Source organism: Actinia tenebrosa, unplaced genomic scaffold, assembly GCF_029948245.1.
Source record: "Actinia tenebrosa isolate PJP-AT-01 unplaced genomic scaffold, QUT_ActTen_1.0 PGA_scaffold14__42_contigs__length_11649687, whole genome shotgun sequence".
NCBI lineage: Eukaryota > Metazoa > Cnidaria > Anthozoa > Actiniaria > Actiniidae > Actinia > Actinia tenebrosa.
The window spans coordinates 10,100,785-10,127,891 of NW_028292574.1; the positions used below are offsets into that span (position 1 = coordinate 10,100,785).

General features: G+C 37.1%; 3 protein-coding genes and 1 long non-coding RNA gene across 4 annotated transcripts in view; all 4 read left to right on the forward strand.

The window, feature by feature from the left end:
* The window catches only part of LOC116306542 (uncharacterized), a 163,559-nt gene that overhangs the window by 29,408 nt on the left and 107,044 nt on the right, over nucleotides 1-27,107 (forward strand). The window lies entirely within an intron of this gene.
* On the forward strand, nucleotides 1,263-10,047 carry LOC116306532 (uncharacterized). The gene is made up of 6 exons (XM_031716613.2): nucleotides 1,263-1,570; nucleotides 1,743-1,813; nucleotides 5,256-5,550; nucleotides 5,959-6,654; nucleotides 7,625-7,835; nucleotides 8,470-10,047. The coding sequence occupies exons 1-6, from the start codon at nucleotides 1,540-1,542 to the stop codon at nucleotides 8,885-8,887; spliced, it is 1,722 nt and encodes a 573-aa protein (XP_031572473.1). The 5' UTR covers nucleotides 1,263-1,539; the 3' UTR covers nucleotides 8,888-10,047.
* Nucleotides 13,330-20,599, forward strand: LOC116306531 (retinoschisin). The gene is made up of 5 exons (XM_031716612.2): nucleotides 13,330-13,431; nucleotides 16,159-16,409; nucleotides 16,745-16,844; nucleotides 17,711-18,027; nucleotides 18,972-20,599. Exons 1-5 carry the CDS (start codon nucleotides 13,359-13,361, stop codon nucleotides 19,116-19,118), a joined length of 888 nt encoding a protein of 295 aa, XP_031572472.1. The 5' UTR covers nucleotides 13,330-13,358; the 3' UTR covers nucleotides 19,119-20,599.
* LOC116306533 (uncharacterized) lies at nucleotides 20,801-26,908 on the forward strand. The gene is made up of 4 exons (XM_031716614.2): nucleotides 20,801-20,951; nucleotides 23,814-24,237; nucleotides 24,977-25,263; nucleotides 26,606-26,908. Exons 2-4 carry the CDS (start codon nucleotides 23,814-23,816, stop codon nucleotides 26,906-26,908), a joined length of 1,014 nt encoding a protein of 337 aa, XP_031572474.2. The 5' UTR covers nucleotides 20,801-20,951.

Here is a 27,107-nt window from a genome sequence, read left to right on the forward strand (position 1 = left end):
ACCTTGCTTTAGGTTCGATCTCCTCCTTTATTAAAACCAATTTGAGGTTTTTAAACCCCCTTCACTGACAGTGCGAGTTTACATAAGGTTTTGTCTATACCATAAAGAATTAATATTTGACAAAGCATTCGAATAATATTTTCAATCATTAGATAATATAGAGAGAGCAAAATCCCAAAAACTCATTTCAAGGAAATTTAGCTTTATAGATTGGTTCTGCTTGAATGCGAAATTTGTATTTATGGGGATAAATTATGGTTGAGCAAATGTGAAAATTTGAAAAGTCAGACTAAACTAGCTATTTTAAATTTTTTTTTTTTAATATGTCCGACAAAAAGTTAACTGTAATCAATAATTTATTAGTTTTGTCATTCGGTTTGGTTTTCTTCTTACAGTAAATCCTTGCTTTGACTGTAAATTAAACACAATAAATACTCTTGAAAAAGCTTCTATTTATCTATACATATCGCTGTAATCTTGAAACTTAAAATCTTGAAAATTAAAAACGACTGTTTCGACTGTGCAGAGAAAGTTCGAAATTGCGTTCCCATAGGAACGGAACGTGTACAGTTTACAATATACCTAGTGAGACAATTATAGAAAGATTTTGTGCGAAGTTCCTTTAAGCTGTTGAAGGAATTGCGAAGTTAAGGTTTCCCAAAAAATAGAAATATAACAATGTAAAAAAAACTTATTTTTGCAAAGGTACTAATTGCTAATTGCGGATGCGATTAAAATTAATAGAATATGAGAATGATATGAAAAATTAACGAAGACTATGTGAATTTTTATTTTATATAACCACATTACTATTAATTTTTTACTTTTTTTTCTTTCCTTTTTATTTTTAATTATAATACGACTTTTTCGTAGTGTATGTATTTTGGATTATTTTCATTTATATTATGTATTTTGGATTATTTTCACTCAGATAAGTTTATTTCTTATTCATAATATTACAATATTTCGGTTTTCGATATTTAATTGATATCACATGCTCAAAAAAATAGAGCTCGGCCGGAAGAACCAAAAAACGAAAAAGGTAAAGAAACACGCACGAATTTTGGAATTTGTCTTTTTTATCAAGATCCAGTTAAAAGGTATTTGCTTTTCTTGTTGTTTTTGTTGGCCAGTTCAACGTTTCAACTTCTTTTTTGGCTTTTTTGGGGACTTGCTAACGTCACAACACTCGGTTCCCATAGCGACATTGCAGCTGCTGTCTAGTATAAAAAAAGTTTATTAGCGAATAACTAAGCGAGTAAGATTTCGCTGCACTCCCAATCCCACCTAAAGCTGTCCATCACGATTATTGTAATATTTTAGATCAAAACCAAATCGTTCTTACATCGTGCAAACAAAACGTGTGAGAACCCTCGCTCACAAAGGGTTTGCTGCTCTATTTTCGCCACAACTGAGCCAAAATGCTTCTCGTCAGAACCGTTAGATAATTCATTTGAAGCCCTACATCAAGGGTTTTTATATTTTGGGTTTATACCGCCAAGAAGCTTCTTGAAATCACCGAAAATCAGCTACACCAACATGAAATATAAACACCTGCTTCTAATGTTAGGTAAGTGTCTAACAAAAAAGGAAATTTCAATGTAGCTTTTCTATTTAGATCTCGACTAAGAATTTTTCTATTTTTCTAACACTTAAACTCTATATATTCTAAAAGAAATTTCATATTGATTTTTTTACGTATTCTTCCATTGGGGTTTACCGTTTGTTTTATTTTTTTGCAGGATTTTTGGTGACTTTATTTTCATCACTTCCAGTTGGCTTTTCGCTAGAAACCTGGCACAACTGTTCTACGGTAAGTTATCTACAGCTCACAAAAACAAAAATGACTCGTGTATAAAAATACACACAAAAAGAAAAAATAACTATTCCCTAAGCTTAGAGAAAGACTTGAAAAACAATAAACAAAAGATAGAGCAGTATTTTTGAATCAGTCCAAAAAGAAATCCCTTTGATATTATAATAATAATCATATTGGCCATAATTTCAAATTGATATCAAAGAAACAACATTTTCAACTTGTGTTTATATATTACGAATCTTGCGTAGTCAAAGGCTTATCTATCTCTATCGCGCTATATATGCTGTAAATGTAGATAACGTAAGCGAATCCTTGATAGATCAAAGTAAAATTACTTCATCCCTCTCATGCACTGCTGTAGGTCTTATATACTGATAAGTACATGACTAAATCTATATTTCGCGTTGGCTAAATATTACCTATTCCTGAAAATAATTAAGAAATAGTAAAAAACTCCACCGAAAACTTTTTCCTTGCGCACTTAGCGGGATCCTAAATTATTCATGCGACGAAAATAAACAATTAAGCTATCTTGTCTTTTATCTCTCATCTCTTATTATGAAAAGAAATAATCCTAAAATGGGAAGAAGAGTTGATGTAGTGGCTTGTTTTCTAACTTTCCTTCGTCTAGCGTCGAGACAAGAAAGCGCCCCAAATTATCATGTTTCGTAAAAATATCATTAATGCGAGCCCTACTTGATTGTCTGTAGAAAGCTATATCAATGACCTCAAAAAAAAAGCCATTTTTGTTTACATTGAGAAACGCTTCCACTAAAACAAAAGATTGAATTGAATTTAAACTACATTGGTTACCATAACAACGGGGAAGACTTCCTTAAAAAGTAGGAAAAGGAAAGGAAAATATTTTAATTAGACTGAAAAAAGCGAGATTTAAAAGAATTTTCGCTAAATATAACAGTTAATAGACTTAAGTTGTCGTAAAATTGAGTTACGATTTCTGCCTTTAATTCTAAATGTTTTTATTTGATTCAGTATTTATTTATATTCCGTTTGAAGAAAGATCTAAAATTAGTGGGTTTCTGGCATAACGTCAGATTTCCTTTATCAATATTTTCATTTTTATGGGGTTCTTAATGCTTTTTTAAGGAAGTCGTCATTACTGCCATCTTTTCCTAAGGCAATATGGAGTAATAACTCATAAATAAACCAATTTAATGTATTTGTCAAAGCATGTGAATAATTAACGAGCTATGTCTTGCCTTGGGGCTTCATGTGCCCGTGAACCTTGCTTTACAAGTCGAGATAACCGGCACGTGTAAACGACCTAATGAACCCAATCAATCTAAGTATTGTACTTTCCCATTTCAGACCACGTGTCATTCTCTTGAGAATGAGATTCTTTGTTTGTGTTGTACCTATATTCATGTGTCTTCTCATGCTCAACCGTTAAACAAAGAAATAATAGTCTAGGGAATGACACAGTCTGAAATGGGAAGACGGTGGATTATATTAGATCTGTTTCTGAACGCTTCTGTGATAACTTCAGGATTTTTTCACGTGTCACAACGCCATACATTGACATCAAAGCACATTTTTCTTAAATAAGTCTTCTTTTTTTTCGTTAATTTACTCAATACCAATGGAATTTTCTTCTTATCTTGAGGGAATAAAAATTCATGAAGTTTTCTAGAATGGTATTTCTAGAAAGCAGTCATAGATTTCGTGAAACTTTCTCGTTAAGAAATTTGCAAGAGAGTCAAGTCAAACAGTAAAACTTCATCTAAAACTTGTCTCCAACGATTCCAACTAAAAATTTCAATAAGCAGAGTACACAAGAGCCAAGTACTAAATAGTGTAAATTATGCTAAATATATTTGAAGGAAGGAAGGAAGGAAGGAAGCTTCTATATTTTACCACGGTAAAAACATCAGTCGATTGCCTAAAAATATTTAAAAGTAAAGATTTACGATTAAAAAGCTAGTTACTGTTTTACATGTTTGCTTTGGAGCCCTTAGTTACATCTTTTCTTACTGTACAATCAGAACCTGATTGGCTGATTTCTTGAGGGTAGGCGGCTTCCAGTCTTGCAGTAAACAAAAACCTATGTTTTTGTCGTGGACGTAGCGAAATATGGCGCTTTCCGTGTCCTAAAACGAGACATTAAAGGGAAGCATGATTATCGCGCGGGTATGGTAACGAGTTAAAAATAGCATCAATGATTCTAAAAATAGCATCAAAGATTCCTTCTCTTAGTTCATTTTCCTTTGGTAAAAAGTGTTTGTACCTTAACCTCGACTTGAATGAAAAAATAATCTTAGAACAAGATTGACATGTAACATAAACATCTTACTAACAGAAGGGATTTTCCAATCTGTTATTCAAACGTCTTTTTCCGGTAATCTAAGTTATTAGTTCTTTCATCTTTATCAATATTGTTTATCTAAAAGCGCAAGCCTGGAGTTGTCAGTTTTGCAAAAGACTACAATGAACTACTAATCAAAATGGCTCCCTATTGTCATCGCCCGGTGCGAAAATAGTACTTCCACCTACTAGAATCTATAAACATAAACCCAAATGCAAAATGAATCGTTCATTCATTTCATTAGCGTTGATACTACTACTATCAGAATCCTCTTCGAATTCTTTTTTTTTTTTTTTTTTTTCTTTTTTTTTTTCTTTTTATTCAAATGTTTAGACTGCGTTTTGGAGTCCCAAGACGCAGTTACACTGTTAGATGGAATTCGGTTTTATTTGGTTTTCCATTGCAAAATTAATCCTCCATTTATCTTATAAGTCTGAGATATACCACTTCTACTAGAATCCTCTTTGAAAAATACTTCTTTAAGTGTTTTAACTCCTTAATTAGACCAACAACTGATTTTCATAATAGTGGTACTGATAAACTTAATACTCTAGAGAATAACATCTGAAATGGAGAAGCAATGAATTAGGTGGTTTAGTGACAAACTGACGTTTCTATTTTCGTTGCGAAGCATGACATTGTATTTGCAATAGATGTTTCTAGACATCTGGCTGTGCTGTTTATAAATTTTCCAATAGTTGCCCCGTCGACATCCCATAATGTCTTACTTAAAACAGTAGAATTCAAGATGGCGGCCGATTCGCTAAAACGTCCATTGATCAATAATACTACTTTACATTTGTAAATATTTAATTAAATAATACATTTGACAATGTTTCATGTTTTATACGATAGTTATCTAGGCCTGCAGTGCTTTGAAAATCTACTTAAGGCCGGTTTAGACGGTACGATTTTTGCCTATAACTATCGTATACAACACGCTCGCGTCTGTCGTAGGCGAGTTGTAGGCTTGATTTACACGCTACGACTAGAGTTATAGGATGGCGCGAGCGTGTTGTATACGATAGTTGTAGGCAAAAATCGTACCGTCTAAACTGGCCTTAAGATATTTAACTGTGTTTTTTATTTTCATTTTTTTTTTTTTTTCATCAGGATCCTTGCAAAAATTTCTTTTCTTCTCATATATGTTATATTTCCGCAACGTGTCAATGTGGTGTGACGGCAAACCGAACATGCAGTATTGATCCAGTAGTTATCGCAAACCAAACAGGCGCTGTTGCTCTTAATACGAGCCAAGGTAACCTGTCCTGCTGCATGTGCAAATCGAATGATACGTTTTGCTGTGCTGCGTATGCGTGCCAGGTTTCTACAACACCAGGAGCGTCAACAACAACGTCATCATCATCAACAACAACAAGTACTACTTCTACTACCACGATCCCTTCAAGTACGTAATGACTAACTTATTGATTGGTGCTGGGGTGGGTGGATGCATGCATGGGTGCATGCATGGATGGATGGATGGATGGATGGGTGGGTGGGTGGATGGATGGGTGGGTGGATGGTTGGTGGATGGATGGATGGATGCATGGGTGGGTGGATGCATGCATGGATGGGTGGATGCATGCATGGATGGGTGGATGGATGCATGGATGGGTAGATGGATGCATTTATGTATGGTTGTAGAGATGGGTGGACGCATGGATAAATTGGTCATCATGATCATCACCATCATCATCACCACCATCATCTCCAATATGTATGTGTTTGGATGACTGATGAACGATCGTAAAGAAAAGAAAACATCGACTACACAAACAACCTGAGTGATTAACTTTGTGTTCTTTTGTTTCAGCAACAAGCTCCCCTCCAGTCGAGCAAGCCATCATAGTAGCCATCTTCATTCTCAAACATGATATCAACACATACCGATCACGTACCCAAAACCTATCTCTGTCATTCCGGTACGCGGTCGGTAACCTCACTAGCACCGACATCTCGCTCACCACCGTGACAGAGACCACATTTTACAGCGGGGTTCTTCCCTACTGTGGTTTTAAAGTCGACACCTACGTGAGTGACCCCAACAACATTTATTCAAGCTCAGGACAATGTAGTAGCATGGTTATCAATGCTACAATGAAAAAGGACCTATCAAAGTCTAAAAGTCTTACAGATACCATCAAGTTTATAACAGACTCTGTAATTAATGGGAAATTTGATTTCATGTTATGGGACGGGTCCAAAATCAAAGTGTCTTTCTTGCTGTCTAAAGTCTTCAATTCATCATATATGTTTCACTGTGTACCCTATGAAGCGGCCACTGTTTCTCCAACCAAAATGGTTCCTCCTATCCATACAAACCTGTGGCCGCTTATTTACTCGGCCATAGGAGTTTTCAGCCTCATTTCACTTTGTGTCTTATGGCAGTGCTGTAAGCAATCGTATTTACTTCACAAAAAGAAGTACACAGACATTAATAGTAATCGCATCAATTCAAAGAAGAAGAAGCTACAAGAAGCAATGGCGAATCAAGAAAGCTCAGAGAACGGTTAGTCTTCCTTATATGACGTCACATATTGACTACAGTAAAAGCCCGCTTATAAGAACTTAGATTTTTCTACGTTAGCCGATAAAGGTCCTTATATAAATGGTGTTGACTGCAAAAATTAGGCTATTTAGGTTCTTAAACAGGGCTTGTATTCTTAAAGCCCCGTTTAAGCCCCGTTTACACTAGCAATTTTTGCGGCGATTTTTGCGGCGATTTCTTGCGATTTCTTGTCCATAATAAATAATGGTAAAGAATTTACTTGTAAAGTTTTTTACAGGATACCAAGATTTTCCTAGACGAATGTCTCTTTTGAAGGATGAGACAAAAGATTTCATATTTCCGAAAATTGCCAAAAAAAATTCCAGCAAAAATCGCCGCAAAAATCGCCAGTGTAAACGGGGCTACAGAAAAAAGCGGCTTGTTTTTGTTAGGTGTGCTCTATTATTTATATAAGATTAATCAGTTTCTCCAAATGACTGCAATTTAAGTAAATACTACACAATTCACCATTTTCCATACATCAGTTCACTGGTCAAACACAAAGAATTCAGTCGAGGTTGCAAGGTTCAGTTTTGAATAATCCTTTGAAAGTACCTTGGCGCCTCGCTTGAGCGCTTTGTGTTTAACCAGTGAACCAATGTTTAGAAAATGGTGAATAAGAGTCTTTGTTTGATTTGTATCCATATTCTTGTGTCTAATTCTCATGTGCTGCTATAGACCCCTTGCATGTGACGTCAAAGCAGCTCGACCTGGGGGACAAAACAAAAGAATTCTAACCTCCTGAGAATTGGAACCTATTGTTTTGTCCCCCAGATTGAGCTACATTCTAAAGTGCTACAAGTGGTCTACTAAACAAAGATATAAAACTCAAGGGAATGACTTGTGATCTGAAGTTGGAAAACATTAGCCCACTAGCTAGGGAGGACTATTACGCCTAATAACAAAATAATATTTTTGAAAACGTTTTCAGAACAACAAAGAGAGAGAGGGATGTTTGACATGACACACAGCAAACTACAACTTGTAGACAACGAGGCGCTAACAAGGCGATACGATTGGACAACACCGGCCTATCTGCCGAACATGTTGGCACCCGCATATGCGCCCACAGAACTACACGGTCAGCACTCACCCCCTCGGCTCATGCTCGATGATGACGATTCCGACAGTGACAAGAAAAGGTTGGTTACGTTATTTGCTTTTTATTTTAGCTAGTTTTAAATATTTTAAGTAATTTAGCTCTTCTTTAGCTTTCTTGTTCTCCACCGACCAGTGACTGACTAGTCAGTCGCTAGTCAGCGCAGAACAATAGTTATTCAAATAGTCCCCTTCACAGTTCCCTGCGCCATCTTGAAAGGTAGCCGTGCCTTTGCATCGTAGCGAGACGAACGGTGAGCTTGCAATGATAGAGACACGTGAATAATTGTGCAAGCTGTTAAAAAAAGGTCTCTATCATTGCAAGCTCACCGTTCGTCTCGCTTCGATGCAAAGGCACGGCTACCTTTCAAGATGGCGCAGGGAACTGTGAAGGGGACTATTGACCCTTTGTAAGATGTTCTTGATTGCAAGGCTAACATGGAAATACAAAAGAGATGCCAAAAATTCCATCGAGAAAAAGTTGGGTTTTTTGGTATTTCTATGTTAGCCTCGCTTCCACTATACTTTAGAGAAGGATCCATTGGTCACCATGTTTCGATTCTGTGTATATCGTATCAATATTCCCAACCCCTCCTCCGGAGCGTTCCATACCACCCGTCCCCTCTCCCCCACGATAGATAGTGTAACTGGGCTTTTTTTGTCTCGTATTTTTCTTAGTCTTGGAAAAGCTAGTGTTATTAATGTAGACGAAGAAACAGATGAAGATCTCAAAGACATACTTGAAAGTGAAGATGAAGACAACGTTTTCAAAGAAAGAGCAGGAACCAGGCAGTCTAACGTATCGCGGAAAAAATCTATCTCGACGTCAAACAAAAGAAAGCCATCAACTACGAGCAAAGCAAGTAAAGCCAGCCATTCTAATCGAAATACGTCGGCTACAAGCACAGTAAAGATACCTAACCCCGCTCAAGGACAAGCACGAAAGTGCTCCTACTCGGGGCCTGAAGGAAGGGAGCGAACACCATCGCTCGCTTTCGGGAATTTCAAATCCAACAGAGTAACCCCTGTGAGTGACGACAGAAAATCTACTTTATCCTCAGGCAAACCACGGAAAAAGGAAAACAGTGACTTGTAATTAGAATGACATATCTGCCGTGAAGAAGGTTGCAATACTCCAATTTCGAGTTCTTTCTTGTCAGGCAAGCAACGGAAGCAGGAAAGCAGTGCCTTCTAGACTGACATACCTTTTGGAAGAAACTTGGTTGCAATGCTCGAGTTCTGTACTCAGGGTTAGCCTCGATTTTGTATTTGATATCGATGTGTTCCAGTGAAGTCCATGGAACTTTAAATTGTTTTTATGGTTAAAGTCGTGAATTTTTTACTTTACCGTTGGTATTTGTGAAAATCATGACAATGGAATGAGTCTAAGCGTGAGAAAAAGAGTCTGTAACCATCAAACAGCGATATTGTACGAATTCAAAAAAGGTATATCTAGATGACTGTTGAAAATAGTGTGTGAATATTGAACCTTACAGGCTGGAAACATCTTGCTTTCATATCTGCATTTTACATGCATAAAATTTATAGTGTTGTGTCAGTCCTTTAGTATGCAACAAGATCGTACACTAATCGGGGACATTGAATCTTGACGTCTCGTTGTACATAAAATTGTGTGAAATTTAATTGAAAATCATCATGTCAGATGGCATTTTGCGGTCACCAAATCAGACAACGTCTTCGGCTTCTGTTAGATTATGAGATATTTAATTTTAGGATTAGTTGCAAGTTGTGGGCGTATAATGTTTTTTAATTTCTAAAGTTTTCTTTGAATTGCCTCTTGCTTTGAAGCAAGTGGAACTCTTCTCTATAGACAGCTAGGTTTCCGTTTCTAGGGTTTTGGAGAAAGTGTTGGTGATTCTATTTCCCATTCTCCTTGACCTCAATTCCGGTCCTAGTGATGAACCTTGGGGAACTCCCATGTTGGTGATTCTATTTCCCATTCCCAGTGACCTAAATGTCGGTCCTATAGATGAACCTTGGGGAAATCCCATATTGGTCATTCTATTTCCCTAGTGACATATTTTCCAATCAAAGTGTAGAAATCATAGGATTAGAGAAAAGGTTATCAATTCCAGACCACCCTTCATTCCCTTTAATACAATTTTTTTCTTCGCCAGTAACTCTTGAGAAAAAAATGGAACATTACGCTCAAAGTAGAGGGTCCAGTGAGTGTTAAATCGACCAATATTTGATTACATAGTGTGAAATAAAGAATACCTCAGTGTGTGACAAAAAGATCGAAATTCTTCAAAGCGTTCATTATATTCTCTACCCACGTTATATACACCTAATTCAAAAAACTTTGTCATCGCCAAAGGCGATAGGCGATAGGACATGGCAATGTTTTCGTTGAATACAAAGAACATCAAATCAGTCTCAGCACGAAGGTCCATGCTCTTGACGAGAATAAGACGAAGAAACACGAGTCATTCCAGCTATTCTTGGACCTTGCAATGACATATATCCTATAGCTTTTCTCCTATTGCCTATTGTCTATCGCCTTTGGCGATGACAACGCTTTGAATTAGGTGTAAACTCGGAAATTCTATTGAGTCAGTTGTTTGAATCTTATTATTTTTTAATTACTGGTCGTTGTACACATAGACACACATTACCTTAGCACATTAATTGACAGAAAAAAAACTAGAAAAATCCAACCACTTTAGGTGTCCTAGTGCCCTTGAATGAGGACTTCAACTTTCAAGTTCCTCTTATCTGGCGTTTCATACCCAGCTGAGTTGTCTGCATTCCCCGAAAGTAATCTTGAATCAACTTTTTGGTTAGCATTTTCCTAGCAGGGGCTAAGGACAATAAAAATAAAAATAATTTTTTTTTTTATACACGGTAGGCATTAAAGCTAAGAGCTTTTGGGGCCGTGTATCCTCCATACATCCTCCTTACTACATTCGAATATTTTATACACACAACTCTCAACTCACATATTGATTTTTACGGAGGGAGGAAACCGGAGAACCCGGAGAAAACCCTCGTAGCATAGGAGAGAACAACACATCAAACAAACTCAATTCATATGTGGCGACCGCAGGGCTCGAACCAGCGACCCGTTGGACTCACAGCAGTGATAGACGATGCGTTAGCCACGAACGCTACCCATGCTACCCAAATGTAGATTTCTCGTGTTGAATGAACTAGAATTCCACCATGAGTTCAACTAGTAGCATTTACGATACATAATGTTAAAAATGAAATGAGAATTAATATTCCATAGGTTCTCTTGGCAGAATCATAGGAAATGCTAAACAAAATATGATGTTGAATCCTCAATAGACCCTTTTCGAGTTCCAAATTACCGCTGTGTTTCTTTATTACAGACTCATTTACTCAGGCTTAGCCTCGATTTTGTGAAGAATATTCACGTGTTCCAGTAAAGATCCGTCGAGTTTCAAAGTGTTCGTATTGTTGAAGTTGTGCATTCTTTACTTTACCATTGGTATTTGCGACACTGATTAGACACTGATTCGAAGGCTAAGCCTGAGTAAATGAGTCTGTAATCAAGAAACACAGCGGTAATTTGGAATTCGAAAAGGGTCTATTCTGATTGGTTGACCTCGAGTTTGCTCTGAAGATCAACTCAGCTGGACCAGATTGCACTTTATTATATGACCGTGAATCTTAGAGTCTGGATACTAGCAAATCGAGCAATCTGATTGGATAGATCGCATGGTCTAGATTCTTCGGTATTAACCGGTCCGATCGCATATTAATCTTACGGCGAAAACATTTTGTCCTTTTCAATGAAAAGTGGTCATATAATAAAACTCTTATCAACCGAGCTTGGTCGTTCTGTACGGAATAATCTTGACCTCGGTCGGGTACAGACCTCGGTCAAGATTATCCCGTACAGACTGACCAAGCTCGGTTAATAAGATCTAATTATTTAGTAACTTTCGTAACTATTAAATTAACAAATAGAATCTTGGACAACAAATCCTTTCATTAAGAAAAAGTAAGAAAAACTGTTTTTCGATTTGAACCCGGAAGTCGTTTTTCCATTGGATTGACTTCACTTAAGGAGGCTGGAAAGTGTTTTGTGCCTTCAGATACACTCACAATTATGAACTAGAAAAATTATAGGACTTCCAAATATCACAATGAACATGAAAAAAGACGTAAGACGTTGCTATGACAACATCAGAACCCTTGTCAGATGCCATCAAAAATGTTCATTTAAAATATCATAACTAAAGAAATGAACGGTGAATCAGTTTTAAAAGCCGGAATATTTTAACTTTGTATTGTAATCTTCTATTTGACGAAAAAAGAAAAAAATTCTATGAGAGGGAATTCATAAAAATCAATAAAATTTAAATAAAATAAGTTTCATCGTACAGAATGTTTTAAATTTTTCCTTAAGCCCCGTTTACACTGGCGATTTTTGCGGCGATTTTTTTGCGATTTTGTTCACAATAAATAATGATAAAGAAAGTACTTGTAAATTTTTTTAAGGATAGCAAGATTTTCCTAGACGAATGTCTCTTTTGAAGGATGAGACAAAAGATTTCATATTTCCGAAAATTGCCACAAAAATCGCAGCAAAAATCGCCAGTGTAAACGGGGCTTTACGTTTTCGAAAACATAAACCAAAGCCTTATGAAAAATTTAAAGAAATTTAAGCGCAGAGTTTTTGAGTTTTTTCTGTTTCAATATTATAGTTTTTGAGGACAAAATTTTCCTTTCACGAGTTTATTTCACAATGCTTACGTCATCGGCTCTAGAGCGCGCGTGCGCTCAAGAAAAACCAAGGTCTAAAAGCTGTAAACTGATCTGATGCACATAGGTGGATAATGGTTAAACAAATATTTTTTAGATATTATGTTAATACTTTTAATAATTTATTACTAATAATAGATGACTTCTCTAAAATTAGAAGCTGAATTGCACTATTTGCTATTTATTTATTCTTTTTAAAAATTCAGGGCTTTTTACTATCTACGTCCATCTATATTTTTTTAAGAGTTTATACACTTGAAAATATTCCTTTACTGCTTTGAATTATACTATAACTACGCTTGCAGAGTCTTAATCAAAGTTTTTGAAGTCTTTGTGCTATTGTGCGGGAGGGGGGGGGGGGGGGGGGGAGGACGACAAAGCTACTCAAACCTAGATTCCGCGTCTTTCGTATTGGTTTAATTAAGTCCCATTCCTGTGTGAAAGTCATCATAATTGTTGGGATTAGGTGCCTAGTTTCGTTTCCATCTTTTATTTTTATCATTGACCAGAAATACAAAGAAACTAAGAGAAACAAAAAAAAAAGCACCAACAAATTAACACTACAAGACGCTGCACGACACTAGCCAAAAAAGTGTTCACATAAGTCACGTCGCATCAAACTTGTAATATAAATCTATTTAATAGTTAATTAAGCATTCCCGTCTAATACATTATTCAAAAGTGAGTGGTACTTTGTCTAAAGTGAGTGGTATAAAGACGTCATTAATGCATATATTCAAATTCCGGATTATAGTGAAATTGATTCTTCAGAACGTTCAGAAGACAACATAGAACTCTTTGAACAAGGTAGTGCCATGTCTTGTTTAAGTATACAACATTGTGGAATCTTTATCCTCGGTATCCTGATTCGGTTCTCTTCAAGTATAGGTAAGACCGTCTTATTTGTTATAATAATTGTATTTATAAAGTAGTCTTAAGTTAAACAGATTTCCTAAGAGAGAGCTTGACAAAGTTAGAGTCCTCGGTGACCTCATGAAGCGATAAAAAATGAAAGCCATCTCGTTGCAAACTTTAACAAAATTCGCAACCACAAAATTTCCAGTTTAAAATGGAAGACTTTCAGTTTCAATACTCCACAAATGAAATATTAAAGCCTTTACCAAAAATATTACTATTAGAAATTAACCCAATAAATAATATCTTCTAATAATAATTTCAGTTAATAATTATTGAGATTCTGCACATTCTTACCTATTAAACTATCCTCGCTTGAAATCCGAATTTCTTTTGTTTAGCAAATTTGAAGCGTGTTCTTCATCGACTTAAAGACTTCTTTTTTATTTGAGTAGGAAGAAGAAGTTTTGCAAACTAAGTCAGTCGTGTAATGACTGTATTTTCTAATAACGCAGAGTTTTTTACGGACACCAAAAATGTAATTCGTTAGAGTTCGATAATCGGCTAAAAAACCCACCGAAACTTTACAAATTTTACGATTTTTCTTACAAAAAGGACGATTTCCTTTTCCATCAATTTCCAGTTTTTTGTCAATTTTTTTTCTTCTTTCTTTCTTTTCTTTTAGATAAAATTTATAAAACTATGGATTGAAACTATTAAAATTATAAATTACATATCTTCTTAATCACGTAGTTTCTGTATTCATTTTTTCTTAAGAGCATCTAGGTTTATGATCTTAGTTAAGATTTATTTTATAAAACGTTCGTGATAGATGAAACCTTTTTTGTGTGTGTGTGTGTGAATTTCGTTCAGAATTTTCAGTTTAATTTCAGAAAACAATAAAACAGTAGTAACTTCACAAATTTTAAGATTTTCCATAAAAATAAAAAGAATGTTATGACGATTTCCTCTTATATTGGAATTTTTCCATCAAGTTTTTTTTTGTTTGTTTGTTTGGTTTTTTTCCCCCTTTTTTCTTTGGCTTTTTCTTTCAGGGTTCGTGCTTCTCCTTGAAATCCTTGAAAAGTCCTTGAATTGAAAACACGTTTTCAAGGGCGCTTGAAAAGCCCTTGAAAATAGGGGAAAACGCCAAAACTCCTGGAATACTCCTTGAATTTAATGCAAACTTAATGATATTTCTAACTTACCTTTTAAGATAAATAACGATTAAAATTGATTGAAGAGTTTCTGGTTGCTTGTTTACTGGTTGGTTGCGTGTCATGCTCGTTTTTTATCTAAGCTAGTGGCCCCAGCTGAATTAGCTGCACTTTAACATTGAATCAATGTTTTAAACCACGTTCTAATACAAAAAACTCTGTCCTTGAAAATAGAATTTTTGTGCTTGAAAAGTGCTTAAAAAGTCCTTGAATTTTGTAACGAGAATGTGAATTTTGAATGTGAATTGTGAATTTTTTTCAAAAGGTTTTTAATTTTAAAAAAATAATAAATTGTTATAAATGTTTAATAACTACGAGCTAAGATAGACGCGTTGCATGTGGGCTCTTTTGAGTAACAATTCCATGATAATTGCATCTCGACAAATAAAGTTTATATCATGTTGCCTAAAGTGCCTATAAGCCTTTTCATAGTTTAAGAACCGATTCCACTGCGCATGCGATTTTATCCCGAATTTCTCACCTTCTTTTGTTTAATTAAGAACAAAAGAAGGTTTAGACAAAAGAAGGTAGAAATTCGGGATAAAATCGCATGCGCAGTGGAATCGATTCTTAAACTGTGAAAAGGCTTATTGCACCCAGCTCAATATTTTCAATATTATCCTATGACATCACACTCATTAGCATATTGATGTCTCCAAGATGCATCACTCAAATCATATAAAAATATTTCACCATTCAATTATTTATTTCATGTAGAATCAATGCTGAAAATATTGACTTTAGTTAATGATATACCTCGAGATTAATTTCTTTACAACCCGTCGCGGGAAACTCACAAGCTGCTTGGTGGTAGCGCGGGGTTTCTGTACTTTATTAACACACATATTCGCTTTTTCATACTCATAAGAAATTATTTCATCCCGACTGAGAAAATTCAGTCAAAAAGATACTGCAGCTGTTCTGTTACTGTTATTCGGCTACCGCTTTGCTGCTATGTTGTTGCTGCTGCTGTTGCTGTTGTTGTTGCTGTTGTTGCAACTGCTGTTGTTGTTGCCGTTGCTACTGCTGTCATTACTACTGTTGTTGCTGCTGCTGCTGTCGTTGCTTTTGTTGCAACTGCTGTTGTTGCTGCTGTTGTTGTTGCTGTTGTTGCTGTTGTTGCTGTTGCTGTTGTTGCTGCTGTTGCTGTTGTTGCTGCTGTTGTTGCTGCTATTGTTGTTGTTGTTGTTGCTGCTGCTATTGTTGTTGCTGCTGTTGATGCTGCTGCTGCTGTCGTTGCTGTTGTTGCAACTGCTGTTGTTGTTGCTGCTGCTGCTGTTGCTGCTGTTATTGCTGATGTCGTCGATGCTGCTCTTGCTGCTGTTGCTAAAGCTGTTGTTATTGCTGCTGTTGTTGCTGTTGCTGCTGTTGTTGTTACTGTTGTTGCTGCTGCTGTTGTTGCCGCTGTTGTTATTGTTGCTGCTGTTGTTGTTGCTGCTGCTGCTGCTGTCATTGCTGTTGTTGCAACTGCTGTTGTTGTTGCTTCTGTTGTTGTTGCTGCACGAGTCCTATGAACTATACGTTTTTTCTAATTTACTTTCAGAAATTCGCCAAATTACGTTCAACATTCCCGTCAAAAATATGAAGCTCACAAACCATGAAATAGCCTACCTCAGGGTAGGATCACAAGATGTTTGTATGGAAGCATGTTTTTTGGACCCCAACTGCGTCTCGATAAATTACTATCCCACACTTGAAGAAAGTTATGAAAACTGTGAGCTGAGCTCCTCCGATGATTATTTGTGCCCTGAAGACTTTGTTTTTAGCAAAGGAACTGTATATTTTGGTATCCAGGTAACTAATTTCACTGACTGACTGACTGACTGACTAAGTGACTGACTGACTGACTGACTGACTGACTGACTGACTGACTGACTGACTGACTGACTGACTGACTGACTGACTGACGAATTGAAATATCAATCGATCAATGACTATTTTTCCTTGACAACAATGAGCTTCAATCAGCTGATAAAAGTCTTCGCATCTCATTATCTGTTCCAAATGGTTACCAAGCACTGACCACCATGTGCTGTCAGCCACAAAGAATGCTATTGAAAACTTAAGATTCAGCTGATGAACATCTCGCCTAATAAATATTGATTTCGTTTTTGTTTGTTTATTTGTAGAATCAATGCCACGGTGCCAAGTGCTATGAACAAAACATGACATGTCAATCAGGCTTCCCTCCTGAAGGCTACAAGTGCGTCGCCCCTTTGTGCTATGAAGGTAAACGCGAAATCTTTAAGAAATCGAAAGCGCGCGCTTGGCTGTGTGCAGTTATAAAGCACCCGGGGATTGGCAGAACACGAGAGAAGTGTTAGGAGAAGCACGACGCGTAGCGGAGTGCTTCTTGACACTTCTCGAGTGTTCTGCCAATCCCCAAGTGCTTTATGACTGCACACAGCACAGCAAGCAAGTTTTATTCCTTTTATAAAATGCAAGGGGCATGTGTGCTGTGTGCTCTCAACCAATACGAGATTTATAACAGTTATTTTATAATATTAAGTATGTGTATTGTTTATGATTATGCACTTGAATGTATAGTACGTGGCGTCTGATTTAAAATTGTGTGTGTAAGCGCATTGATGATTGTTAGACGAACGATAGATGTGTAGGCTGGATAGATATATAAAAATATATTAAAAGGGATACAAAACGCGCGCGCATGTCTCTTTACCGTTCGTTATAAACACGCTGGGAGCTGTAGAGCAAGAGAGAAGCAAGCGTAGGTACATGAAGCGTAGCCGAGTGTATCTCTTGCTTAACCAGTGATCTAAAGCTCCCAGAGTGTTTATATCACAGTACAGAGATATATGCAGCTGTTTATATTGTCTTGATAAAACATTTTTGAAGGATTTTGCGCGATCGTATCCTGTCCTCAGATTTAAACACGGTAGACAACCAATCAGTGCGCTTGTTATATCTGAAAATTTGTATATATATATATATATATACATGTGTGTGTGTGTGTGTGTGTGTGTGTGTGTGTGTGTGTGTGTGTGTGTGTGTGTGTGTGTGTGTGTGTGTGTGTAACGGCTTTATGCTGTTTTGTATTTGAAGCTTTTAATGTATGTCATTCCATGTCATTTTAGGCCCTTTGGGAATGGAAGACAAAAGAATCCCTGATTCATCTATCTCAGCTTCGTCTGAGTACGGAAAAGGAACTTACTTAGCTAAGAATGGACGGTTGAGATCAAAGTGTAATAAATGCGTTTGGGCGGCAGAGGAAAACAAAGTAGGAGAGTTTTTGCAGGTTGATCTTGGCCACAAAATGGTTCTAACCAAAGTACAAACACAAGGCAATGTGTGGATGAAGGACCAAAAGGATGAGTGGGTGACCGAGTACTACATCGCTTATAGCCAAGACCGTAACCACTGGCAAAACTACACCAAAGATGGAAACCTTACAGTAAGTGATAAGAGTGAAATGAAAGAAAAAGAGAAGAAAAGAAAACAAATGTATGTATGGTTTTACATTGTCTTTAGCATCTATACCATCATCTTTATCATCATCATTATCACCATTATCATCATCACCACCACAATCGTCATTATCATCAATATTATCATCATCAATAGCAACATAACCATCATCATCATCTTCATCATCACCATAACCCTCACCTCACCACCATCATCATTATCATCACCATCATACATCACCACCATCATCATTATCATTATCATCACTACCACAACCATTATCATCATCGTCGTCATCACCACCATCATCATTATCATCGTCGACGTCGTCATCGTCGTCATCGTCGTCGTGATATGTGTAAAAAAAAATGCGCGGTTTACCACTCCTGGGTGGACGTCTTTTAAGGCATTAAAATGCCTAACGGGCCTTGCGACCCAATTGATAAGGCCGGTAGATCGAATTGGAATTTAGAAGATGATTTTTGTGGAGGGAGGAAAAACCGGAGAACCCGGAGGAAAAACCGGAGAACCCGGAGGAAAAACCGGAGAACCCGGAGGAAAAACCGGAGAACCCGGAGGAAAAACCGGAGAACCCGGAGGAAAGGCCGGAGAACCCGGAGGAAAAATCGGAGAACCCGGAGGAAAGGCCGGAGAAGCACTAGAAAATTGTAAAAGCCCCATCTACCCTTTCTAAATTAATACCTGATACTTGGTCCTAACTGATTTTTAGCTTTTAAGTTATTTATTAGGGCCAGTATATCTATATTTTTTTAAATTATCATATTTTGTAAATATCATCGTAGTAGTTGTCATTCTAGGCAAATAAATTGTCGTCGTCGTCGTTATTGTTGTTGTTGTTGTTGTTATTTGTATGTTTCATCATCATTATTTTCATTTTCATTAATCCTATTTTTTTGGTTTCTCTCATAGATTTTCGATGGCAATAATGACGGTTACAATGTAGTCACCAACGATTTTAATCCTTTCATTAGAGCTCGTCATGTTCGTATTGTTGCTTTGGATTGGAAAGGTCACATCACGTTAAGTGCCGAACTGTACGGATGTAAACCACCTTGAACCTCTGTTAACTAAGCTGTCGTCCGCCATGTTGGAGGTCAGGAACAATAAAATATTCTTTTTTAAGAAAAGAGTTCAGTTCCTCAGAAGAAATTATCTTTGTTTCGTCTTCGAAAATGGTTACCTCTAAGCAGCCATTCATTTCTTTTATAAATAACAGAGATTTCATGTTTTTTATAGAGCAGATAATCTGGTTCCTGTCCTCCAACATGGCGGTCTAGCACGAGGCAAAAACCGGCTGTCATATAATAATAGAGTTTAGCTAAAAAGTTTGATTAACTAGAAGGATTTCTAAACACAAGTTATGATATTCTTACATGTCTTCTTCAAGGCTGCCATGTATTGCTGGATTTTCATCGCATGATAAAGGTCTTTGAATCTCATTATTTGCTCCAAATGGCGTTCAAACACTGACCGAGCTGATGAGCACTCTGCGCAAGACAGGAAATGAAGTCATAGTAAAGCCAACGTCCGAAATATGCTTCGCTTGTCACGCACATAGCTTTCAGAACGAGGCTACGTGCTAAATTAAGTTTAGTCTTTTTTCTGTTGTCACGAATCACTGAGCACTATGCACTATGCCTCGAAGCCTAACAATGAAACCTTCTTCCTTAATCTGTTTGTTCCACCACCTATAATAACATGAAAAATTTGCTCAGCCAATGAGAAGAGCAAACCCTCTATCTTGGCTTTGAAAAAAGGCGGGATTTTTCCCACGCACGCGTCAGAAAAGTCGTGGGAAAAACGCTAGAGAACGGAAGTCATAATCTTTAAAAAGTACAAGCCAATTTTTTAAAGATTTTATAACACATAAAAACTAAAGACACGGTTTACCCACAGATAGAATTAGAATTTTGCATGCGTTTTTGGAGAAAGATAGGAAAACTGGAGAACCATGAGAAAAACCCTCGATTCGAGGGAGCGATTAAGACCTGACAAACTTTACTGTGGACGCTGGAGTCTGGGAATCAAACGGGTAGAAAAACGGGTTCTACCTTCAACTTTTATGCGTTAATAAGCTTTATATTTCATAAACAGGCTCTTTTGGGGCGGATTAACAAAATACCAAAATTTGGGGAAATTTAAGGGATGCTTATTTGAGATATAACGCCCTGAACATATTTTGATCAGCACAAAAACTAACATTTTCGCTAATACCTCGAAGTAGAATTGCTCGAGGTTAGCAGAATTTTGTGAAAAGTTTAAAGCACAAGAGACACGAATGAAACACTAAACCTCTTTTTTTAGCATGAATAAGAGATAAAGAAAAAAAATTGCGAAAGTAGCAGCCTTGTCGTTTTTCTGCTCTGTTATATTAGAGGCAAGCGCACTGGCTACTGCTATACTATCTTTCATTGAAGCTGTTTTTCTTAATTATTGTTATTATAATTTATTATTATCATTTATTATTATTATTTATTATTGTGTACATTGTTTACTCAAAGAGTCTAGAAGGTATATACATTAAAAATACATGTAGATATATGTCGTATTGTTTCAAAAGGGGCATTGAGCAAATGTTGTTGTTGTTTTCGCTATTTCTATCAAGCTTCAAAGCCAATGAAACTTTAATTTCAAGCAATTTAATTAGAGGAAAGCTATTTATTCGGTTTTGGTGTACTAAACTCATTTCAAATTATTCTTGAAGCAGGTGATGTGAATAAATCGGATTGTTTACCAAGAAAACGAATTTCTTGCCAAGAAAACAAAAGCTACTTAAGATTTTTAAATTATTTGTCTGTACATTTAAAGCGTTTTCTAAGAGTCTTTGCAGCATCGAGAGAACAAATACAAGGAGTATCTTTGAACGCTGACGCTCAATTCTTGACAAAGGTACGTGGTTTGAATTACGTAGCAAGGTTTCTACGATAAAAAATTGAGAAAGTGTATATTAAAACTAGCTGCAAATGAAAGAGAAAAAGTTTTGAAACAGCTTTGTTAATTAATTTTAGTTTGTTTGGTAAGGGCAATTTTTTTTCTTTTCAATTCCATCTACTTTTATTCCAACAGCAATGATAAAAAGGTAAATTATACACCGTGAAAAGATGAAAAAATCTTTTCATGGTGTATAATTTACCTTTTTATCATTAGTGTTTCATTAGAAACACCGACGCAGCTCACACTAGTTTTTAGCTAGTTATCTCTTACGTTTATTCAAGTTCTCGTTTAAGTGTTATGTATTTTGGAGTAAGAAGCATCTCGACTAGAACTCCAGAAAAACAAATAGATAAACGTCTCAAATTTACACCAAAATTAGCATTAGTTCGAACCATTAATTTTTCAAACGTAATGCGAAAACATCTGGGATCATTTCAAACACTCTTTATAGAAATTTATAAAGAGTGTTTGAAATGATCCCATAAAGGAATGAAGTTCAAAAGTGTTTATGGCGATTTAGTTTCTGAAATGCCATATTTTTATTCACATTGAAATGATTTACCCCGAGAAAAACGCTATGAATGTTTCTACAAAAATATTCTAAATTTTGAGATGTTTTTAGCTAATAACATACTATCATTATCGTTGAAGTGTGACCCTCGGAGTTTGATGTAATATCGACAATGACGACTGGACGGGTTTTTTAGAGTCCAAGCAATTAGTATAGGAAATCGCACGATCTCGAGTACAATTTGGAAATTAATAGTCACGAGTAATGTTTTGAAAGTTCTTATAATTGCACGAGCCTTTAGACGAGTACAATTAAAGAACTTTCAAAACATTACGAGTGTCTATTAATTCCAAATTGTACGAGAAGATCGTGCGATTTTTTGTTTATAGTTCACTCAACAAAATTTCAGTAACAAATGCGAAGCGACGCCGTTCATCTTTGTCTATTTGGCGGCCTATTTCCAGTCCATCGTGCAACTGAAATGCATAAAAAAGATTAGTTCTTACGGCTTTAAAATTTTATTTATGCTTTTTAAGTACAAAATGATAGAAAATAATTGTTTTGACATTGTTTTGGCCGTGTTGCCATAGCGACTTAATTCGGTACTCCTACGGAGTACAATTAACGCTATAATTGTACTCCTCTCGACCAATCAGAGTCGAGTAATTTTGTTGAGTGTACTATAAGTTCCTAATTAGAACTAATTGCGTGGACTTGAAATCCTGTCCAGTCCGAAATTAGAGGCTTTGAAATTAATTCTCGTGCTCATTATTATTCGACTTGGAGTAACTGGAAGAAAATTAATTCAGTCCTACTAAGGACTGAATTAATTTTGTGCCAGTTCCAGTTACTACAGACTGAATTCAGTCCTTTCACATGACTTTACCAGGTTTCAAGTAACATCATGTGACCCAAAAATAGCCCATTGATTGGCAGGATTCCTCTCATGAATTATTCATGAGTATAAGAATGAGACTTCGCGGACTAGCATTTCAACGACCGTCAATCAAAGAATTGCAATAAAAAACTGAACAAAATATTTTGAGCCGAGTTAAAAATTTTAATTCATAGGGATAGGGGATTAGAATCTTTAATTCAGTCCAAAATCTACGTCAAGATATTGTTTTTTAAACTCAATAGGCCCTTTGCATCTCAGTAATCACGTGCTGATTAATTCACTGAGAGCAAATGAATGAACATCTTGATTCCCATGGGTGAAGTATACTGGTGAGCAAACAAACTTTCTACAACCTGTTTTAAGAGATCGTAATAAAACCACATTCCGTAACACACTGGTTACACATCGTTTCATTCAGTTCTTCACAAGTAGCTAAAAAGAATCACCAATTTAAAATAAAATAAAAACTTTTGCTCACCAGTACAGACACGTGACCGTTAACTGCAAAGAGCCTATTCTTTGATTGACGGTCGTTGAGATGCTTGTCGGCAAACTCTGCGGGTTGCACTTGAAGGATGATAATAGCAAAGGTAATAAGTAAAGAATAAAAAGTCGAATGAATATTCTAGGCGCCAACAAATATTGCTTTGCGTCAAATTGATTGCTTTGATGATTACTAACGGTAATTTTTATTACGAATATCAATTTTCATTGTTAAGATTCTAGACTTCTCGCTAAAAGTTGGCAATTATTTTTTTATATATTCTTTAATTTAGCGTAGAAAATTAAAAATATCCATTCAGGGGGTAAAATCGTTTTAAGAATGAAGGAGTTATTTTCGGTTTTATTATGAATACGATTATGAAGTAAAATAAAGTGCAGTGGCAGGAGTGAAGTGAAGGGAAGGGAAAGGAAAAGAAGGAAAGAGAAGGGAAGGGAAGGGAAAACAAGGGAAGGGAAGAGAAGAGAAGGGAAGGGAAGGGAAGGGAAGGGAAAACAAGGAGGTAAGAGAAGAGAAGAAGAGAAGAGGGAGGGAGGAAACGAAGAAAAAGAGAAGAGAAGTGGAAGGAAACAAGGCTTTAATAGAATCCATTACGGGCCCAAGATTCGTCTAACTTCCATTAATACAAGTAACTAAGGAAGGGACTCTTTCCTCCATCTTCCTCTTTTCTTTCCGGGCGTGTTCCTTTGCCTTCCCCACCCTTTCCTGGGCCTTCGTCCTTTCTTCCCTCCTCCCTTTCCCCCTTTCCCGGCCTTTCCCCGCTGTCCTCACCTGTCCCTTGGCGTGAAGAGAAGGGAAGTAAAAGAATAAAAACTATTAGCCATGTACATGTATTTTTGTTCAAAAGAACAAACGACAGTCATTTTGATTAATAAATCTATAATAACTAACAACGCCAATTCTCAGATGGGACGCAGTCATTTGAAGCATCACCTTAGGACAGTCCTATTTGCTTTGCTGTGCCCATTACTTTTCGTGGCTTCGCAGTCCTGTGGTTCTTCCTACTCCCAAAGCAACTTCAAACTCGTCGGGCACACCATCAGGACCTTGTCATCCTCATCATCTGATGAATGCATGTCCGAATGTGCTGCACAACCCAACTGCAACAGCATCAACTTCGAAGAAACCAGCAAAAAATGTGAGCTGAACAAAGCCAATCATCTCTCAAATCCCGAAGGTCTTACACCGTCATTTGGAAGTGCACATGTGTGGCAGTACATTAATTATCGCATGCGATCACCAGCCTTTTGTAGCGACAAGCTGTGCGGTGGTAGGAAACTGTGTTTGCTGAAAAACGATGGAGAAAACTATGAGTGTTCGGAATGTGAAGGTAATGGAGGGGAGGAGATGGAAGGAGCTGGAGGTTGAAATATGGGTGGTGTAGTGGTAGTTCACTCACCTCTCACCTCTGGGGTCTCAGGTTTGATTCCTGGACTCAACATCACATACATTAGGGTTCGAATCCTGCCAAGGGCATTTGATATTTTTCTCTTATTCTCTCTATCACATACATTAGTGAACCAAGGGTGGTGTAGTGGTAGTGCACTCACCTCTCACCTCTAGGGTCTCATGTTTGATTCCTGGACTCAACATCCCATGTGAGTAGAGTTTGTTGGGGTTCTCCGGTGGTTTACTACTTTCCACAAAACCTAACAAGATATATCCCAATTCGATCTGTGAGTTAGCCGTGCCCTGACTTAGATCAGCCCAGAAGATGTTTCAGGGTTTGATCTGTGAGTTAGCCGTGCCCTGACTTAGATCAGCCCAGAGGTTGTTTCAGGGTTCGATCTGTGAGTTAGCCATGCCCTGACTTAGATCAGCCCAGAGGTTGTTTTAGGGTTTGATCTGTGAGTTAGCCATGCCCTGACTTAGATCAGTCCAGAGGTTGTTTCAGGGTTTTATCTGTGAGTGCTTTGGCCATGCTATGACTTAGATCAGCGCAGCTGGAGATTGTTTCAGGGTATCGATAAACTTTGAAGTTTTTTTAAACTATTGCCATAGAGGTCCCTGAGTTTGAGCTGTACTCTCTCTCACTTTGAATTCTTTGTGATCTACTTATTGTTTTTTAGATGCGCTGGGTATGGAAGACGGTAGGATTCCTGATTCTGCAATCACAGCTTCAAAAAATGATTCCTCTTCTTTCAACGGCAAATTTGGCCGACTGAGATCAAGAAACTGGTTGATCGAGAATGGAGGATATTATTTCTATATTGACCTTGGTAAAACAATGATTGTCACGAAGATTGCTACTCAGGGATGCGACTGGGGTTCGAAACGGGGTTATGTTAAAAAGTACAGACTTGGATACAGCACTGATAACACGACATGGGTTGAATACACTAACAATGGCACTGACGTAAGTAACGGTGGCTCGAAATGTGTTCATAAATTTTAAATCTATCGATGCAAAAAATCCGACTGCAGGCTTGCCTGTCCCATTATGGTGGCAGATAAATGGCTTTCCATAAGAATGGTTATCGCATGAGTGAGAAACGTACGGGACTAAGGCTGCGTTCATAATGTATGACACCCCCCTTAAAGTCATGCAAAAAAATACGATCCCCGCTAAGCAAGGCTTGTAGCTTCTTCCAAAAATTATGCATCCCCCCATTTTTCTGATACAAATTTGCCCATCCCCCTTTTTCCCACCAAAATTTTCCCGATCCCCTCAATTTCACCTGCCCCCCCTCCCCCCTCTGCCATACATTATGAACGCAGCCTAACTTCCAGCACGTACACGGTACGCGACATGCCGTATTATTGAAATGGCTTGTCATAAGAATGATTATCGTACGAGTGAGAAACGTATGGTACTGACTTACAGCACGTACACGGTACGACATGCCGTAACATTGAAGTGGCTTCCCATAAGAATGGTTATCGTATGAGTGAGAAACGTATGGTACTGACTTACAGCACGTACACGGTACGACATGCCGTAACATTGAAGTGGCTTCCCATAAGAATGGTTATCGTACGAGTGGGAAACGTAAGGTACTGGCTTACAGCACGTACACGGTACGCGACATGCCGTATTACTGAAATGGCTTGTCATAAGAATGATTATCGTATGAGTGAGAAACGTACGGTACTGACTCACAGCACGTACACGGTACGACATGCCGTAACATTGAAGTGGCTTCCCATAAGAATGGTTATCGTATGAGTGAGAAACGTACGGTACTGACTTACAGCACGTACACGGTACGACATGCCGTAACATTGAAGTGGCTTCCCATAAGAATGGTTATCGTATGAGTGAGAAACGTATGGTACTGACTTACAGCACGTACACGGTACGACATGCCGTAACATTGAAGTGGCTTCCCATAAGAATGGTTATCGTACGAGTGGGAAACGTAAGGTACTGGCTTACAGCAGGTACACGGTACGCGACATGCCGTATTATTGAAATGGCTTGTCATAAGAATGATTATCGTATGAGTGAGAAACGTACGGTACTGACTCACAGCACGTACACGGTACGACATGCCGTAACATTGAAGTGGCTTCCCATAAGAATGGTTATCGTATGAGTGAGAAACGTACGGTACTGACTTACAGCACGTACACCGTATAAGACATGCCTTAATACTGACTGAAATGGCTTCCCACTAGAATAGATTCCTTTTGAAAGATGCAATCACAATGCACTCTAATTCCATGAAGCGTTCGTAGTAATGTTTTATTTCCTGTAGGTTTTAGTTGCCAACACTGACGAATCCACAGTGGTCACCAACTCGTTACAGCCAAATGTCAAAGCTCGTTTTCTTCGAATGTCGTCTGCCTATTCGGTTGAAGGGGATTTTATAAGAGTAGAGCTGTATGGATGCCCCAATAAATATGAAACTGCAATAGGACACTTGCAAGAAGAAGAAGAAGAAGAAGAAAAAGAAGAAGAAGAAGAGGAAGAAGAAGAAGAAGAAGAAGAAGAAGAAGAAGAAGAAGAAGAAGAAGAAGAAGAAGAAGAAGAACAAGAACAAGAACAAGAACAAGAATAAGAACAAGAATAAGAATAAGAATAAGAATAAGAATAAGAATAAGAATAAGAATAAGAATAAGAATAAGAATAAGAATAAGAATAAGAATAAGAATAAGAATAAGAATAAGAATAAGAATAAGAATAAGAATAAGAATAAGAATAAGAATAAGAATAAGAATAAGAATAAGAATAAGAATAAGAATAAGAATAAGAATAAG

Excerpts from the sequence above, each read along its gene's own strand:
- LOC116306532 (XM_031716613.2), top strand. The coding sequence starts at position 1,540 with ATGAAATATAAACACCTGCTTCTAATGTTAG. Across the intron at positions 1,814-5,255 it reads CCTGGCACAACTGTTCTACG|GATCCTTGCAAAAATTTCTT; the intron begins GTAAGTTATCTA and ends TTTTTTCATCAG. Across the intron at positions 6,655-7,624 it reads TCAAGAAAGCTCAGAGAACG|AACAACAAAGAGAGAGAGGG; the intron begins GTTAGTCTTCCT and ends AAACGTTTTCAG.
- LOC116306531 (XM_031716612.2), top strand. The coding sequence starts at position 13,359 with ATGTCTTGTTTAAGTATACAACATTGTGGAATCTTTATCCTCGGTATC. Across the intron at positions 13,432-16,158 it reads TCGGTTCTCTTCAAGTATAG|AAATTCGCCAAATTACGTTC; the intron begins GTAAGACCGTCT and ends ATTTACTTTCAG. Across the intron at positions 18,028-18,971 it reads CCAAAGATGGAAACCTTACA|ATTTTCGATGGCAATAATGA; the intron begins GTAAGTGATAAG and ends TTTCTCTCATAG.
- LOC116306533 (XM_031716614.2), top strand. The coding sequence starts at position 23,814 with ATGGGACGCAGTCATTTGAAGCATCACCTTAGGACAGTCCTATTTGCT. Across the intron at positions 24,238-24,976 it reads TGAGTGTTCGGAATGTGAAG|ATGCGCTGGGTATGGAAGAC; the intron begins GTAATGGAGGGG and ends ATTGTTTTTTAG. Across the intron at positions 25,264-26,605 it reads ACACTAACAATGGCACTGAC|GTTTTAGTTGCCAACACTGA; the intron begins GTAAGTAACGGT and ends TATTTCCTGTAG.